This window comes from Acanthopagrus latus, chromosome 3 (genome assembly GCF_904848185.1).
Source record: "Acanthopagrus latus isolate v.2019 chromosome 3, fAcaLat1.1, whole genome shotgun sequence".
Classification (NCBI taxonomy): Eukaryota; Metazoa; Chordata; class Actinopteri; order Spariformes; family Sparidae; genus Acanthopagrus; species Acanthopagrus latus.
This window is the reverse complement of record NC_051041.1, coordinates 6,113,841-6,131,606: the sequence shown is the minus strand read 5'-3', so window position 1 is coordinate 6,131,606 and position 17,766 is coordinate 6,113,841. Positions and strand designations below refer to the sequence as shown.

The window sequence follows — 17,766 nt, the reverse complement described above, 5'->3', positions numbered from 1 at the left end:
AAACTTTCCCTCACTGCTACTTCAATAATCTACATAAATATTTACAGTTCACAACCTCTGTGCTGATCTGCTCTGATTGTGTTTATATGGAGGCTGTGCCAGGCTAGTGTCCATGTCAGGAGGAGGGATCAGGAAACCAGCTGAGACGATGGACTCCATGAAAGCGATTTTGGCATATGGTATGTTTGTTCTTATGGTCTTGATGCTGACTTAAATACATTTTACGTGTGTTTTCTAGCGTTAAAGTGTCTCACAAATATCTTAAATAAACAAAAATCAAGTGGCACTTTCATTGAAACAGTACGAGACTTTTAAATTTTTTAATCTTGAAAACAGCTGTGGAGGACTCTACTAGGATTATTTAATCAAATTTAAAAACAAATACGATGAAAGATAAAATATATATACTGTATATTTGGTCCTGACAGGCACTAATGTGAAAATACGAGCTCTCTTCTCACTCCGGGCCCCTGAAACTCCCCCATAAACTGAGAAATGCAGCTGTCAAGGAGTGATATACATCCCTGTTACTTCCTGCTTTTGATCATCATTTATGACCGAGTGTAAAAGTGTTGACTTGCTGCAACAAGCCTGTTCTTCATACCCTGTTAGAATCTGATCACAAGATCAACTCCAGATGAAATATAAAAGGTCCATGTGGCGCTGTTATTTGTTTGAGCTCGTTCCCATGACTCTTCCTGAAATATTTCTGACCTTGTTTGCGGGGATGAAGGAGATCAGTCTTGTTTGGTCCCAGGAGGAGGCGGAGGAGGAGGCAGGATGGGGGTCCAGGCTCCTCAGTGAATATTTAAGATTTCACGTCACCCCGCTCAGCCCTCCGAGGGGCCGGGGACTCAAACTCAGCTGGATCCCGCTGGTGGAGGCTGTTAAAGTAATTAGACGACATTACTCTGACTGACAGACCACAGAAGAAGGAACAGGGGCTACGCCTCGCTGGAGACCCTGCAGCTTCTACAGTCTTCATTCTCAATATTTCTTAAAGTCATCTCAGGTCTTTAGTATCTGAAGGGAATTTACATTTGAGCATTTTCCAGCTCAAAGCGCTCTCTGTTTCTGTGGGATTTAGCCTGTAGTTACTTTTGATTGATGAGGAATATTCTAAAAAGGGTCACTTAGCTTAAATTACAAAAACACATTTGTCACTTGCTGAGCCAGGCTGATCATTTTGGTTTTTTACGTCCCTGGTTTTCAGATATTCCTGCTCTCTGTCTGCCTCGATACAAAGACTGTATAAAAGACGTACCCTCGACGTCTGAGAGGTAGAGCCAATTAGAAATGCCTTAAAAGTGCATTTGTTTTAACGGCCAGCAGGGTGCAACTCTACTGGTTGCAAAGGTGGTCTGTATGTAAGCTTATGAAAAAAATCACCCAAATTCTCATTTAATTTATTACCTAAGAAGTTTATGGTCTCAGTCATTAGTAACAAGTCTTCTTCAATACAGCATGATGTTACTTTTATGAATTATGGTCCTATTCATAGTATAATACACAAAAAAGCAGGACACACTTCAGGGTGTGACTGACAAGTCTATTAATGGCGACCACAGCGTACATTTAGATTGTGATCAATTTGTTTTTTACCCTTTCAGTGTGTTTGTAGTTAGTGAATGTTAACCAAACCAAAATACCAAACTTAAACCTTCAGATAGTACTCAACAGCAACAAGTTTTTTGAGTACCATTTGGTGGACAAAATGGTTGATGTGGCGGTGGCTACATCCACTCCTTGTTTGTCAGTGATTGTCTCTGTACCAATAAAATGGCAATTAATTTTATCGATGGTGCACGTAGCACTAAAGATGAACTGTGTCCCTGTTACTTTGTTTAATCAACTGACCTAGAGACTATTTCTTAATATAGTTCCAATGAAACTGCTGACAGGGACATCTGTGGTTTATCTACAATGTTCTTCTGCCCTTTGTTTGTTCCCGTTAATTTCTTCAAAGCTGTAAGCAATACAAAGGAAATCCAATAAATGTCCACTGTATAAGAACTGTAGCAGACATTTTGGAAAACTTTAAACCTCTGCAAAACCTGCGCTGTTAGAAACCACATGGAGTTTGTCCAATCTAGACAGTAATTACATGCTTTTGGCCAATCCAAAGAATTAAATACCTGATGAGTTGTGAAAACATTACCATAAACCAGGCCAAAACGTTGGGCTTTTAACCTGTTTGTCTTGTACGTCAAACAAAAACCTTCGTGCTGAGCTTTAACAAACTTCTCTGTGAGTTATGTGATTTATTTTTTTATTCATTCTTTTAAACTTATTTAAACTTATGCTGTTTATTTACCCGTATCTGTATCCGGTGCAGCACTTACTTACTTACTTACTTACTTACTTACTTTAGGTGTTTCTAGATCATTTGTTCAAGATGAGCTTTCGTTTCTGGTTCTTAGAAAGTCCCTTTTTGAGAATCTACTGTATATCTTAACAATATTTGAGGCTATTTGAAAGGAAGATATAAACACATCTCCAATGTTTTTAATCATACCCTGACTGGCCTTCATCGGGCAGTTGTTACAACACCAAGAAATGACAAACAACACAGCAGATTAGTTATTAGTTTCCAGTAAAAGGTCAGAAAGATTCAAATTAAGTCCATTTTCTGTTGAAGGAATCATTATTCATAGCTGCTGTTTTTCTCTCCTTTGGACTGACGCTTGACTGAACACACATGCAGGTTTTCAACAACTCAACAAAATCATTCATTACGATCAGGGAGCTTCCCCCTGAGAGCCGTGGTGATCCACTTTTGGACACTTACCATCCTAACGGGAAATATTTGCATGTTAAGAGTCAAACTCAAGAGCATTTGGCAGCAAACCAGATTCCTTTAAGCCCTATGCCGCAGTGTGCACTTTACACATTTGCGGTAAATCACGTATCTTGACTCAAAAATACAAGAATGACCTAAACACTATACACGTGACTCATTTTTAGTTTAACTTCTGGAATCCTGTTTGGCTCCAAACAGCGCAATTAAAGTTTGCCTTGGTCAATTCTTTCCAGATAATTTCCTGGAGTGGCAGGAAATGAAACAAAGATTTTGCTGTTAAGTGGTGAAACACATATTGTACATTCATGCCTCATTACTCACACACCCTAAAGTTAAATGCGTGGAATGCATTCTGGTGTGAGTGCGAGTTTCCAGCCAGATCGCATTACGTAGTGGGTGATGTTGAGCAGTTTGAATGTGACTTGTGAGTGAGTCACGTAACCTGGTCTCAGTCACGGCCTCGACAGTATCTGTGTGTTGGATGGCTGAAGCAGACGTGGGAGGAGACGAGTAGATAATGCCGCTGGGAGAAAATGCGCAGTATGTCTCCCAGCGTGTGTTGAAGCTCAGTGCACTGTCATTAGCTATGAATCACAAACAGGTAGTCAGGTGAAGACACCGGTGAAACCTACTCGTGAGGCAACACCTCTCAAAATGATATCTACTACTTAAAGCAACAAAGTAGTGAGAAAAGTAAAGTCCTGAAGAATTTAGAACCATTCTTGCAGCTCTGCTAGCCTGTAATTAAAGCTTAAAGCTAACCTCAGCATGTGAACATACTCAAAATGACAACTCTACATTCATTGCATATTCTTTCTTTGCCAACTGACGGCCACCTTGGTGTTATTGACGTAAGTGTATACTGTGTGAGAAGTAATGGTTTCACACAAAACTAAATGACACTATAGATGAAACTCAGACGTTCACTTCAGTAGGATGGTTCCTCTCAGGAACATGAACGTCTGTGCCAAATTTCATAGCAATGCATCAGTTTTCTTTGATATTTTGCTACAAACTAATCACACCAATCATACTAGTGCTCAAGGAAAGGTTGGGGGATCTGTAGACTTTATTTACAGCATGTAAGATCACCAATTCATTAGGAATTTATCCTCCTGGGACCAAAAATGTCTGCCAAATTTCATACCAGTGCATCCAATTGTGCAGAAAGTTTGCTAAAGAAAAAATTAGGTCAGCCTCACTGGTGCAAAAGCAAAACGTCGGGGTATGTATAGAACTTATGAGATCACCAAAGTAATTAGGATTCATCCTCCTGGGAACATGAATGTCTGCCAAATGTCCTTGCAATACACCCTTCAGATGCAATATTTCAGTGCAAAATGGTGGCCCAATGGACCAGCATTGTCATCCATCATCATACAGCTAACTGCCTGCTAGAGAAACAATAAAAAAAAATGGCCATTGTGTCATTCATAGCTGATGAAATGTGACTCTGGAGCCGTGGTGGAGCGGGATGAAACCGAGGAGTGCATTCCAGGGACGGACTCATCCCAGCCAGTCTCTCCATCATCGTGTTTGTCAGCAGCTCTGCTTCCTCGGGGCGCCCGTCTCCATCCCCCCATGTGGTGATGTTTCAGACCACTTGTGACTAATGTGCTACTCATAGAAACATTCAAGTACTTCCAGTTTTGGATTACTGTAGGGGAACTTTGAAATATATGTGTTTTGGATCCAGCTCAGGAAACACGGAGCAATGGCTCTCTAAGACAGCCTTAAAGAAAATAGTTTGACATTCAGGAAAATCTGCTTATTTGATGTCTTGCTGATTGATACGACTTTAATGTCTGTCTTTTAAATATGAAACTACACTAGCTTATATAATTCTTGGCTGGAATCAGGTAGAAACAAGGTAAAGTCATGTTTTTTATAATATATACACAAACTGGAATGTTATAATAAGTTGTGGTTTCGTTGACTTTCACCTTTAAAGAGAACCAACTGTCTTTAGTATTAATGCTTCATATGCTGACGGACATTAACAGAGTGGTGTTGATCTTCTTAACTGATGACAAGAAAGCAAACGACTGAATTTCCCCAAATGTTTGCAGAAATGCGAAGAAACTGCTGAAAGTTAAAGATATTTCTCTTCTGATTAGGATTTCTTCCACAGAACTACATAGTGAACCTTAAAAGCAATGAATAAATAATTAGTGTGTATTATTCTATTCGCCTCACCATTCAGCTTTAACTTTTAATTCTCCATTCCTTTGATTTTATGATGGGGAGTATATTCCTTGAGTTACAAATTAAATCCTGAGTATCTACATCACATTAACATCCAAATGACAAACGTTTAGCTCGTCCTTTTAAAATTGCTTCTACCTAGACACCGTCTTTGTTTTTTGTTTCTACACTTGCATTGTTCTTTGGGCGCTTTAATGTTTTGTGAGGAACCTGGTGTTAGATCCTTTTGTATCTAATGTGCTATAATTAAAAGTTTTGTCATCATTATATTGTCTATAATCACTGACACCACAAATTGCACAAATTTTTGTATATTTGTTACAAGTTTGTGTCATCTATAAACATTCAGTAGAAATAATTATTGCACAGTATTTATACAAGAAAAACTTTGACAGTGGGTTTAAATGCCCAACTGAACAAGTGAATAAACATGAATAATATAAAAGTATTCAAACTTATATGCCATTATTCACAGTAAAACCATCCATGTGCTTTGGCGCTGCCTGCTGAAAAGTTTGGATACTGCATGTCGACAGGAAGTGGATGATAAACAAGTTAAAGGCTTTAACTTTCAAACATTTTGTTGACCAAATCGTTCAACAGAAACAATTTTCCTTGTGTTTAAATAATCTATTTGTTAAGAAAAGCATGAGATATTCCAGTTTGCAGCTGATAAAATCCAGACAACACTGTGTAAACATGATGCTGTCATTGGCTTTTGCTCTGAGAAGCTTGTTTATTTAACTATTTTCATAAACTGAGAGAACTGTCAGGAGGGAATGTGCTTGCTGTTCTCTATAATAGTTAGGTAAACACTGATATTTAGACTGTTCCATCATATGACTTTTTATGGATCACATGTGTGGGAACAAATGGTCAATGTCAAAGTTTCACTGGCACGCATCCGCCAAAGAGAAACAAAGATTTTGGGTGAGCCAATTCACAACATCCAACAGTCCCCTAACTGCTGCGATGATTGATGCAAAGCATTCCCTCCACTAACATTTTAATAAAAAAAAAACAAAGCATATTCACGTTACTGGTATTTTTTATTTTTTCTGAAAAACAAACCATATAATAAAAGAATCCGGGGTATTCGAGGGTTAAATGACCATATGACGCTTAACAAAAAGCAAATCTTTCTCACAATGGAAACATGAAAATGATCTACATAATAAATACAATCTTTTTTTTTTTTAACACTATACAAGATGGTGTGTTACAGGAGCTTGGCCTCAACAGGCCTCAAGTAACATGCAACACCGTATTTTTTACTTGATTGGTAGGTCAAAAAAATCTTAACCGTGACCAAAGGTAGGTGGCAGGGGGGAATGTTTCAAGCAATACACACAGTACAGGCTCAAATATGACAACTTGGAGGAAAAAAAAAAAAAATGCAGAAAAAGTTCACAAAGTCCAGAAATCTTGTGTTTCTCTTCACGTATCATCATGTGTCCAAGTGTTCCAGTCGTCTTTGTTAAGTTGAGTAATCCTGCAGGAGAACGGAGGACGGAAAAGATGAGAACAATCACTGTGGTGATCACAGATGGGGTTCATTTGAAGCAAAAATTGTCAAATACTTGCCAGTTATAGCTTCTAAAAAGTACAAATTTCACGCTTGTTCCTTTCATACATGATAGTAAACTGAGTATCTGGATAAATTATACTTTTCCACTATTTTCTGACATTTATAAATCAATTAATTGAGACAATATTTGTCAATTTAATTGTTGATGAATGTAGTTGTTTGTTGCAGACCGATAACATAAATAGATAAAAAGATGAATAAAACAAGTAAACTCAACTTACAGCTCTCGGTTTCTTGTTCACTTTCATGTCAAATCTGCGAGAAAAAAAAAACAAAGTTAGGCTGCATTAGATAAATAGAACAGATAAAGAATAAATAAACCTGGTGTTGATGGGAATTACGGTAAAACAAGCAATACCACTACTGTATCATGACGAAGCCTAAAACAAGCCCATAACAAGAACACTAAATGACGATGTGTTTGTTCTTGTTTGTGCACAAAACTGTTGTCAAACCAACATCTGACAAGACCGGCAATTTTTTTTTTATTCAATTGCTGGAATTGTGGCGACACACTTGAAAAGAAGCTGGGATAAGAAAGATATGGAATTACCCCAGTAACAAGCAGGAATAACTAATGAAGTTTAGAGTGCTGGATGCTGATGTGAATTCAAAATTAAAGAAAGAAGAAGTGTTGGACATGCAGTATGATTGAACAACAGGCTGAAACTCAAACTCTGGGTCAACAGAAGCAGACAGAGAGCAGGAGAAACAGTGGAAAAGTTGAGGATGGGGGTTTTAGAGCAGGCAGGATGTTAACACGACAGGAGCAGGAAGTAAAATTCAGACTTACTCAAAGTCATAATCAAACATGGCAGAAGGACTGAGGGGGGAGCGGCATTAGGGGAAGGAAGAAAGCAGCAGCTGTTAGTTTACCAACCTGAGTCTAAAACCCTACGTCTACTTTATACTGCAGTCCAGACTTTTCTGAGTGAGAGAATCATTTCTTCACAGTGAGTTAGGAGGAGCACCTGCTGTGTTAATATGTGGTTACAACATTAAAGCCAGAGTCAGGAAAAAAAACAGGTCGACATTAAACAGGTGGGTAAAACAGAGACATTTAACTCTGCCAAGGAAATCTTCTGTGTGTTCTTGTGTTGTAAAAGTGTAAAGAACAATTCAACTAAACAAACCAGTCATTTGTTAACCTTTTGCTCACCCGATCAGAGTAATTTGCCTGTTGTAACAACTAAAACAGAGCTGGATTCATCTATTAGAAAGGTATGAAGGAGGAAAAACATACTGCAGCTGCCCAGAAATTAACATTGTTTTCCTGGAAATTACATTTGAACAAGCACAACGTTGCCAAGAGACAATGGGGGATGAGGAATGTTGTATTTTCCATGTTTATTTTCCACAACACAAGTGCTGGAAAGCTGTGAAAACTTCATTTTAGATTACGGCCACTGTGGTTTTTTTTCTCTTGAGCAAAATTGGGTATACTTTCATTAATTTTTGTCTAATTTGAAGCTTTATCTGATAAAGGCTGAAAGAATACATTACCCTCTCAAGCTGGCTCAATTGCTTATTTCAACATTGTAAGTCTACACAGTCAACCACCTTATAGTAGTGTTTACTCACAAATCATCTCACCTTGAATTCCCTTCACTTCTCTCTCCAACTCCCGCTGGCTTGCCCTGTGTCTAACTGTCCATCTTTCCTTGTGTGTGTCTGCTCTGTCGGCTTTCTTCATCAGCAGTATGTTTTATGACGTTGTTTTGGATTTTTCACCCGCAATTTTGTGTTAACAATAGCAAATGGGCCGCATATGGAGGAGGCTCCTTGTGAACAATGCAGCCTCTCGTAACAATCCAAGCCAAAACGGTACAGAACCACATACACTTGCTAGTTACAAAACAGTGCCAAAAGTAAGCCTAGTTGGCCGAATATAATTTAGCAGACTGTCCAAGTACAATCTGTGACCAGGAAACACACACAGTGATGTGTACATACAACATACTAATCAGCTAAGAACAGACTGAGCTCCTTAATGACAAAATCCTGACATTGGGTGACAATAAACAGCACACTAAGAGGAAAGACGTGTTCCCTAAAACTTAAGTTGTGTACCTGTGTCTGTTTTTGTTCTTCCTCTTCTTGTGACTCCCGTGATGGCTGCCTGAGGAGGATGAGGAGGCTGCCTTCTGAGGCTTTAGGTCCTGAAGCGTCGAGTCAACGTCCTCTGTGTCCTCCTGGCTGGGCTCGTTCTCTTGGTTCTGGAGATCTGGAGAGGCGTCGCTTTCAGTACCACTGCCTGCTTCACCTTACGCATTACAAATAATAACATAAACTCAGTGTTGGAAAGTACTAAAGACTACACTGGAGACACTTTTTCAACTTGGCTTGAGAAACTACTCACGTTTTTCATTCATGTGATCTGGTATTCCACCAAGTGCACAAACAGCCTACAAATCAAAACCCGAGATCACGCTTAGAATTTTTTCTCGTCAACTGAGCAAATGAGCAACCAAGAAATTTTGCTGAAAAGTTTCAGTGAGAGAGGGACTTACTGCAACTGATGTGACTGATGATTTGCTGAACAAACGCTCTGCTTCCTTGAATTTCCTATTCCTTCTATCAGTCTTACTATTGGAGTTCCTGTTAAAAATTGCAGACATATATTTAGGTAGGTAGCCATGATCAAGTGAAATGATGGTTTACAGTCAATTTTCAAAAGTCTGGTTTACAATTATGTAATGAAATGGCTTATACACATCTTGAGTTTATGTATTTTGAGTTGATTGTGATCGCTCATTTTCTTGACTTGTATATCATTGAAAACAAAAATCATTCACGCAGTCTTAAAATGACTGTGTGTGACACTTACTTTTGGTTGGTGAGGTATCGGTCCCATCCTCTGATGATGTTGCCATACATCTGGGTGTCTTCTAGGTAGCTGCCTTCAAATGCATATATTTGCCTTTCCAAATTCACCAGCGTCTCCTAAGACATTGAAGAAATTAAACTTGGATTAATTGACAATGGGGAGTAGGTTTGCACTGAGGATCAGACAGATGTGTAGACATGTTTTTCCTACTGTTAATTTGAGGTTAATTAGCTTTTATTTTGGATAGTTTTGAAATGATGGTTGAGATAACATCAAAGAGACAGACATCAAATCTAACAGTTTTACTATTAATCTGTCCTTTACTGTTTTTGTTTATTGTCCATCTTTTTATTATTCTTTGTTTTTTCTTCTCTAAATGTTTTTATCCATTTTCAATTCCTGTGACGTGATGTTGTCCTCTTATTGTCCTTTACTGATTTATTTCTAATTTTGCATTCCTTTTCCTTTCTTTTTCTGTTGTAACGATATAAATTGTATTTCCTTTACTTGTAATGACTTATGCCGACTTTTTTGTGTTGTACGCATTTTCTGTTCTTCCTTCTCGTTTAAACTCAACTTAGTCAAGTCAAACACAAGTAAGTCTGTTGACTCAACTGTTTTGAACCTGGACAGGTGAACCAAAGCCAAACAAATCTTGAATTTAGCTACGGTATGCCAGTGAATTTAACATATCGCGAGAACTTCACCAAGCCGGGCGGCGGCTTAAAATTTTAGCTATGCTAGCTGCCTAGCATATTCGGATAATAACGCTGCAACAACGCCTGTTAGCACAACAATCTCTAAAATAATCAAATAAAATATTCTCGAAAAGGCTGTGAAACGTGATTGTGTTCACTCAACATTGCAAGTGGAACCAGGGTTAGATAATTCGTTAAAGAATGGCTAATAACGTTAGGCTCGCCAACAGTATAGGTAGCTCGTTAGAAGAGTTAGCAGGAGCTACTAGCCCTACTGGAATGAATTGTGCAGCACTTAGCATTAGCTAGCTAGGCCTCGGCTAGCAAACGAGCGCCGACATTAAAGTTACAGTTAGCTGTAATTCTCATTGCTAAAACACCAAAAGTCCGTTTCTTCTTGTATGACATTGCGGCAACGTACAGCAAGTTCTTGTTTCCTCTTCACCAGTTCAGCGAGCTCCCGGCGGGTATCTGGGATCTGTGGCGGGGTCGTCTTCGCATGCATCGCCATGATGGATGTAGCTTTCTAACCTAGAAACAAAACAGAGGCGGGTTGGTATAAAGCGACCGACAGGCCGCCATTTTACCGACAGAGGGCGCCACGAGACAACAGGAAGTCAGATTCAACCAGCCTGTTTTTGAGTCGCCATAGCAACAGAAAGTCTTTTCTGATATCCAGCTGAACCATGGGGAACATGTACCGATTTAATAACAGTGAGTCAAAGTGGGAATGTATTTATAATTTATTTATCTTTAAATATATAATGTGATATTATTGTTCTTTTGGTCTGACAGCTGATATAAGTCCAGCCTCAATACCATCAAAATACCAAAGAGTGGTGATAATAACTCAAGAGAAGAAGGGGTTTTCTTCTCAAGCTAAGAGATTTCCCTCACAAGACTGCCTGGTAGGGGGATCTAACTCTTTAAATAAATCAACAGCTAAACATAACCGACAGTGCAAAATAAATGTGATGATGACATGTGGATTTTTTGTTTCAGGATGAAAGTCCAGGTCCGGGCAGTTATGACTGTGTCTCCAGCGCTGAAGTCAAAAGTCCGTCCTTCTCAAAGAAAGGCACCACAGGCTTTGTTCCATCCAAGGTTAGGTCTCGAGTGTAGCGGATGAATTTGGTAAAGACGTTTGTGGTCCATAGAGGATGAACCTTACTGACAAAGGGCATTTATTAAAACACACTTTAAAGTATTTATTTTGATTATTTATTAATTCCTTTTAAGATTCCCTCCCTCTCAAAACCCAGCCTAGCACACATTCTGCTTATTGCCCGTGAATATGTCACATGTTATTATAAACACTAATATTACCAGAAGCATTAAAATGATTTTGTCATATCTTCAATAGGGTGCCAGACCATCCAATAACCCACACAGAGAAAGCCCAGGACCAAACGCATACAACCTACAGAGCTCCTTTGTAGACAAGTATGACTTCAACATTGGATCTTCCAGAGTGTTCAGGTTGCCTGTGGCTGTGCAGCTGGATGGTCCAAAGTACAATACTCCAGCCCCGAATCAATATGATGTGTGTGTGAATAATACAAGTTCTTTAAAAGACTTCTGAGACGGTGTTGTGCATCCTGTAGTACATGTTTATCTTTTTGTTTCCTCTGTATGGACAGGTCAGCTGTGGTAAAACACCAAAGAGCTACTCCTCTGTCGTTGGTACATCGGCTTTCCTGTCAAAAACCGGACGCTACTCTTTTTACCCAAACAATGATGGGCCATCACCATGTAATTGTTACCTTCTATTTCTCTAAGTTCTCTATGTAAAGCCATGCATAATATTCCTTTAATTTTTTTGATACTGGACATTTTCTACCCCACTATCAATATCTTTTTTTTCATTCTTATTAATTGCATTTAACCTAGATGTAATCTCACATCCTAAATTTGTTGAAGGTCACTATGAAGTGAGAAACAATGTAATCCAGCGCGACACCCAGGCCATCGTGTCCCCCTTCAAATCAAAAACTCAGAGAATCCCTCCTCCTGTGGACCACCATGTTCCCGGCCCAGGGGCCTACAGTCCACATCAGACCCCTGCACTGGAGAAGACGACCATCCAGCCGTGAGTTAACACTCAAACATTTGTGGCTTTGGGTTTGTGCTCACTTGCTTCGCTTGATTGTTTAATAATGAAAATTCTGTTAACTGTGTTTCAGGAGGGGGTATTATTTAGCGTTATCAGCGCGTCCTCTCATTGTTCCCAAGTTCCCTCCCTTACCAGGCCCTTGGAAGTACTGCATGAGGAGTTATAACGGCCCGTCTAAGCATCCCGTCCCCGCTGCTGTTTTTTCATCCACAGCTAAAAGGATATCCCAACGCTCACGAGCCGCATGAAGCCACTTACAGGTAATAAAAATAAACAAATCCAGTTAATAAAACATAGAAAACATGCATTTCACAGGACATTTTAGTTGTTGGTTGGTATGTATCTTAATTCTGTGAAAAACTAGACAAATACATGTGATCTATCCAAATCTGACTATAACTATTTCAAGATTCAAGTCTTTATTGTCACTGTGTAAAACATCGAGACAGTAAAGAATCTCCATGAGCTGCACAGTGCAAACATGTAAGATTACTAAGAATAAAACAGACTTTAAAAAGGTCATTTTTTCACACACTCGTTTGCTTATCATAGTCACCTGCTCATTTGTACATCTTTAAATTGGGATTAGATTACGTTAGCAATAAATTTGCATCCCTGCTGACTTGCGGGGGCCGTTGTTCAAATTGAGTGTGGAAAATGTAGGGAATTGCTGACTTAAGTAATGTATATGTAAATGAGGCAGGGGAGGGAAAGTAGGTGTGCATAAAAATTTAATGACAGCATTTCATCAGAAGGTAACTTCTGGAATCTGCCTAGGATTTTAGCTTTAACTCTATAAATCCCATGTTTTATATGTCTCTGTTTAGCTACATATTAATGGTCTTCATACCTGAAGCGCAAAGTAATCATGCCTAGTTGCAACTTATCTGTACATGTTATGTTTTAGAGTAGATTGTTTCAGTTGTGCCTGTGATTGCAAGTATGAAAGTGTTAAGTTGAACTTTTTCTCCCTTTTTCCAGGTTTCTTTAATCCACAAATTTTGCCGAAGCAGACTCCGGAGTGTGGATTCCTGTTTGAAGCTTTCAAGGAAACCTGCACTGCAGATACATAAAAAATTTCCACCCACACAAACTGATCATCTGTATCAAAACGCTTCTCAGCAAGGAGCAGTCTGTCTTTCTGTGTGTAAATGTAAATGGGTTCCTGTATGTGTGACATTTTTTCAGTGTTTGTTGAGAAAGAAAGGATAAAAACTAAATGTTTTTAGTCTCTGTTTCTATGTTTTAAGCAGGCCAGTGAGAAACTGCTGAGATAAGTTTGGAGGATGAGCCATAATCAGTACGTAAGGGAAACACCCAAACACTCCAAAAGCCATATGTGTCATCCTCACCCCAGTTTCCTGATGCTCTCTGCCGGAGATGATAGAGCAGCGAGGGTTGCTGCTGCAGTCCCCAACAGCTGCTGGTCCAGTCAGTGGTACGCCACCGCAACAGCTGAGAGCTTGAGATGACACCGCTGTGCCAACTGCCAGAGGGCAGACAGAGGGGTGGAGTGTGACTGTATGTGAGCAATGTGACTGACTGGGCATGAGGCAGGGATGGTGTTCAACCCCAGAGACAAATGGACACATCAGTCACTCCCTTTATCCGATGTTATATTGTTGGATCAGTGGCTATAACACTTTACTGAACTTGTGTTTTGATGTTTTGATTCTCATATTCTAAATAGAGAATTTAAAAACCAATCTGCAGCTCCCTAAAGCTATACAGCGATTTGTGTTGAGTTTGAGTTCAATATTTAGCCGTCCAGCTACAACCTGACCATTATGGGTCACTCTCTTGGCTCTCAGTGTCGATTGCACAGGCGCAAGCAGCTTTTTTTCAGTGATAAGGCTCTAAAAAACATGGCAATACCTGCTCAGCACCAAAACACTGGACTGACACAGGTAAGAACTAGCTAGTGGAGCATTTAGCTGCTAAAGAACCAAATAAGTTAATTCTCCAGTCAGTGCCCTTGACCAGGCACTAGCTAGAACTTGAGTTGCTGCCAGTAGTTCCTCGTTCACATGACCCCACAAATCTAGCTAACTCCCAAGATAAGAGGTAGGTGCAGGTATTTTGTTATCTTTAAACAGGGCCAGGCTAGCTGTTCCCACATGTTACCAGTCGTCTGTATGCTAAGCTAACCACCTGCTAGCTGTAGCTTCATATTTACCATACACATACAAAAGTGGTTCTCGTGTAGTTCTCCATCAAAATGCACACTTTTGAAGGTGCAATGCGTACGAATTGGCCTCCTGTTGTACTCAACAGTTAGTGGCAGCATCACCTGAGTAACTCCCGCTAACTGTATTCTGTTTACACATCCATAAGCATAGCTACTGTTAGCTTCTTGGCTCAGTTAGCCATGCAGCAAGCAGAATTACAAGGGGAGTGTTGGATTTTACGTTGCAAGCTCAGGAGCTGAAAGAGGTTTTCAGATCTGGAGTTAGCTGGTTAGCATGCTAATTTCAGTAGATGTTTCTGCAACACTGGAGTTTTCACTCTGTACAGCTGTTTCAAACATTGACATAGTGATTTGTGTTCACCAGATGTGGCTAAAACTACAGAATAAAACAACATGGTGGCCAAAGAGTCATCATTTATACTTGATGTTTATTTCCATCTGCAAAGACAAAGGATGTGATCCAGTTCAAACCCTGGTGTCATCTGCTGCTGGAGAAATCACTTGGAGATTTTTTTCCCCCAGCTCTGCTCACCAACTGCAGACATGCTTGCCTCCCACACTGTAGCAGCTGTGGTTATATTCAGACTCTGACTTCAGCAGTGCGCTCTCCAAATATGTGCACTCGCCCTGTAAATCCAGACCATTGTGTACTTGAGGGTTTTACAATGAAAAGAGCATTTTATAACTCCCCTTTTGCAGACAGAAGTGTGCACTCCCCACTGGCAGGGAGGATCCAGACAAATGTTATGTGTAACTGCAGGCATTTTTTTTTTTTTTGCTGGTAGTCTTTTTTGTTGTGCTTCTGTGGTTGTGTGTAGGAGGGGCAATCAGCTGCATGCCTCCATGGGTTTATAGGAGGCTCTCTGAACCTCCCTGTGTTTCTGTCAGGTGCAGGCAAGTATGGACATGCACTCCCTCAAAGGAAGTCTCATTGACAAAACCTTTTGGTGGAAGACAATGTCTAAGGACACATCAATCTTCTACTTACTCATCCATTCGAATGCTCTAACCTGGTGTGATTGGTTAGATTCGGCTCTAAATGACGCCAATAACAGTCTGAGGGATCCTCTAAAACTAATTTGTTTTGCCAAAGTGATGCTGCCGGCAACAGAGTGAAGAGCTTATGTCTGTTGCTTGGCAGCACATCAGGTACAATTCGTTCTGCAGTAATTTCATAAGTCCGGAGGTTTAAAAGGTTTAAAGACACATGGTGTGCTTATGGAGTCCTGGAGAATCAGAACACGATGGTTTGAATATACGAGGAGAACTGTTGAGGATTTTTCTTTTCAGCATGTTTGCAGCTTTCGGAAAGACATGGTGGGTTAGTTGCCGGGTTGACTGTCAGACTGAATTAACTTAAAATAACAACTGACGGACAGATTGCCATGAAATTCATACATTCATGATTCACAGACAATGATTTTTCCTCTACTGCAATAAATATATATTGCATAGATTGCAATAAAACTTGGGGTCCCAATGGTCTCCAAGCAAATGTTAGTAAAAGTGTTGATGTTAATGAGATATGAAAACATCAAACATGCATTTCAGATAAGTAAGTTGCATATACTTTGAAAGAACATTATGAATAAATACAAACTGTATGTAAGACGGTGTGTAATGCTGGAGTTTACCACTCATTAGTAATTGTAAAGAAACATTGTGATTCCTTCTTTACTTTATAAGCAACTGTTAGCATTCTTACAAGCTAAACCAAGAACAGGAACAGGGTATACATTGTACCAGTTAAATGTCAGCGTGTCAGAATTTAGCCCAAAGCAACTGCTGATCCTGCTGAAACATATTCGGCCTATGGCAAGAATACTGTCATCACCACTGGAGAAGAAAGTGTTTTGGACTCAGAGCGTGCTAATGTTCGGTCCCAGGAAAAAGAAACGGACAAAATGGGACTCAGGCTGGCAAAACAACATGATATCAGAGAGTGTTGTGCCCACAAAGACCCGTCTCCACCACAACATCTCGGATCAAGCTGTTTCACTTGATGGGGTGGACTCTGTGTTTACGTCAGTGATGCTTGGTGCTCACATACTGTCAGAGCTGAGAGACGCAGATTCAAAAGACGCACTACATGTTGATGTATATTTCATACATCAATAACTGTATACATGTTCCTGAATTTGTGTAGCACAACGGCGTCTCCAAACTTTCGTTTCGTTACACAACCATGTGTTGCGTAATGATGAATAAATTACCTCAAACCTTTTATAGAGAGCGCGGCTGTCTGCAGATTTTGTGCAGTAGACTGTAGATAGATGGGAGAGAGACCTGAGGGGAACCTAAATGTTTTGACACACTGCTATCTGTGTCTGAAAAACCACCAGTGCAACAAAGAGGCCGTTCAAGGCTGAGCAACTGGAACTTTAATATATTAAGCAATTTATTTATTTTGTGGTTAAAGCCTTCAAAATACGACCCCAACCCCTCATATTCTCAAGTTTCAACAAGTTCACCGTGTGATCAGTGTCATTATTCGCCTCTAAACTTCAATGAATAGCAAATAAAGATAGAGTTTGTGGTGGCAAACATGGAAAAACATCAACAAATACTTCATCCATCGGTCCGTCTTTTCCGAGATCAAGATGCTGCCTGCCTCTCTCCCCCTCCGGACACTATATTAAATTTCCTGCCATCTCAATTTGAAATCTCATTACCGCATCAACAAATCATTTATCACCGCAGACTCAACAACAGGGCCGCTCGCTCCCTCACAGGCACCATCAGTTCGGATCCAACTCCATTAGTCCCGCTGGAGCTGCTTCCCTTCAACTTCCATATGTCGCGGCCCGCTGGATTGATTAGCTGTGTTTCAGCACACCACGGGCTATCTTTAGCATCCGTGAAGAAAGATTTAGTTTGAATGGGTAGTCTTTGGGCATGAGAGATTTGAGTTTTTTTCCTGGCATGTTTGATTTAAGGCTGAACTAAAAGGAACAGTAAAGCGATGGAGAAAAGAGATCGACCAACTCCAGTGAGTGATCTTGTTGTCAGGATGTCTCTAGAATCAGCCGGAACCCGAGTGTTTAGAGACCTGAAGTCTGTGAAGTCTTTAGCGTCTTTACTAAGCTAAGTGGGTCATGCATATTTTATCTCTGTGGTAACACACATACTGTACATTTGGCCTTTTAGTATAGTCAGTATAGCTCTGACATCATGTTAGATTATCTATCCTGCTCCTCCAAAGAGTTTAAAATGAGCATTAAGGGAATTTTTAAAAACATGTATTTCTACTTAGTCTCCATCCTTCACATCCTGCAGATTAAAGAGGAAAAAAATGATGATGACCTCATGTATAATTAATCTGAATTTTTTATCCAAATGACCGAAAA

At 39.8% G+C, this 17,766-nt stretch overlaps 2 protein-coding genes across 7 annotated transcripts; one reads left to right on the top strand and one right to left on the bottom strand.

The window, feature by feature from the left end:
- Window positions 1–304: 304 nt before the first annotated feature.
- Window positions 305–13,729, bottom strand: meaf6 (MYST/Esa1-associated factor 6). 6 transcript variants are annotated; one of them, XR_005074171.1, is made up of 9 exons: window positions 10,540–10,764; window positions 9,421–9,536; window positions 9,104–9,191; window positions 8,953–8,998; window positions 8,664–8,856; window positions 8,187–8,280; window positions 7,387–7,416; window positions 6,815–6,848; window positions 6,036–6,497 (listed from the first exon to the last, which is right to left on the bottom strand). XR_005074171.1 is itself a non-coding variant. In XM_037092328.1 (9 exons), the coding sequence occupies exons 2-7, from the start codon at window positions 10,627–10,629 to the stop codon at window positions 8,199–8,201; spliced, it is 615 nt and encodes a 204-aa protein (XP_036948223.1). In that variant the 5' UTR covers window positions 10,630–10,649; window positions 13,584–13,729; the 3' UTR covers window positions 6,036–6,497; window positions 6,815–6,848; window positions 8,187–8,198. The 6 variants fall into 6 exon arrangements, 5 of the variants coding, with proteins under 5 accessions (XP_036948225.1, XP_036948223.1, XP_036948228.1 ...); XM_037092328.1 differs by lacking the exon at window positions 7,387–7,416 and adding an exon at window positions 13,584–13,729 and having other exon boundaries at window positions 10,540–10,649; XM_037092333.1 differs by lacking the exon at window positions 7,387–7,416 and having other exon boundaries at window positions 8,664–8,817; window positions 10,540–10,768.
- On the top strand, window positions 10,674–13,459 carry stpg1 (sperm-tail PG-rich repeat containing 1). Its single transcript, XM_037092326.1, has 8 exons — window positions 10,674–10,832; window positions 10,914–11,026; window positions 11,121–11,222; window positions 11,482–11,661; window positions 11,759–11,870; window positions 12,039–12,207; window positions 12,302–12,491; window positions 13,213–13,459. The coding sequence occupies exons 1-7, from the start codon at window positions 10,805–10,807 to the stop codon at window positions 12,477–12,479; spliced, it is 882 nt and encodes a 293-aa protein (XP_036948221.1). The 5' UTR covers window positions 10,674–10,804; the 3' UTR covers window positions 12,480–12,491; window positions 13,213–13,459.
- Window positions 13,730–17,766: the final 4,037 nt, after the last annotated feature.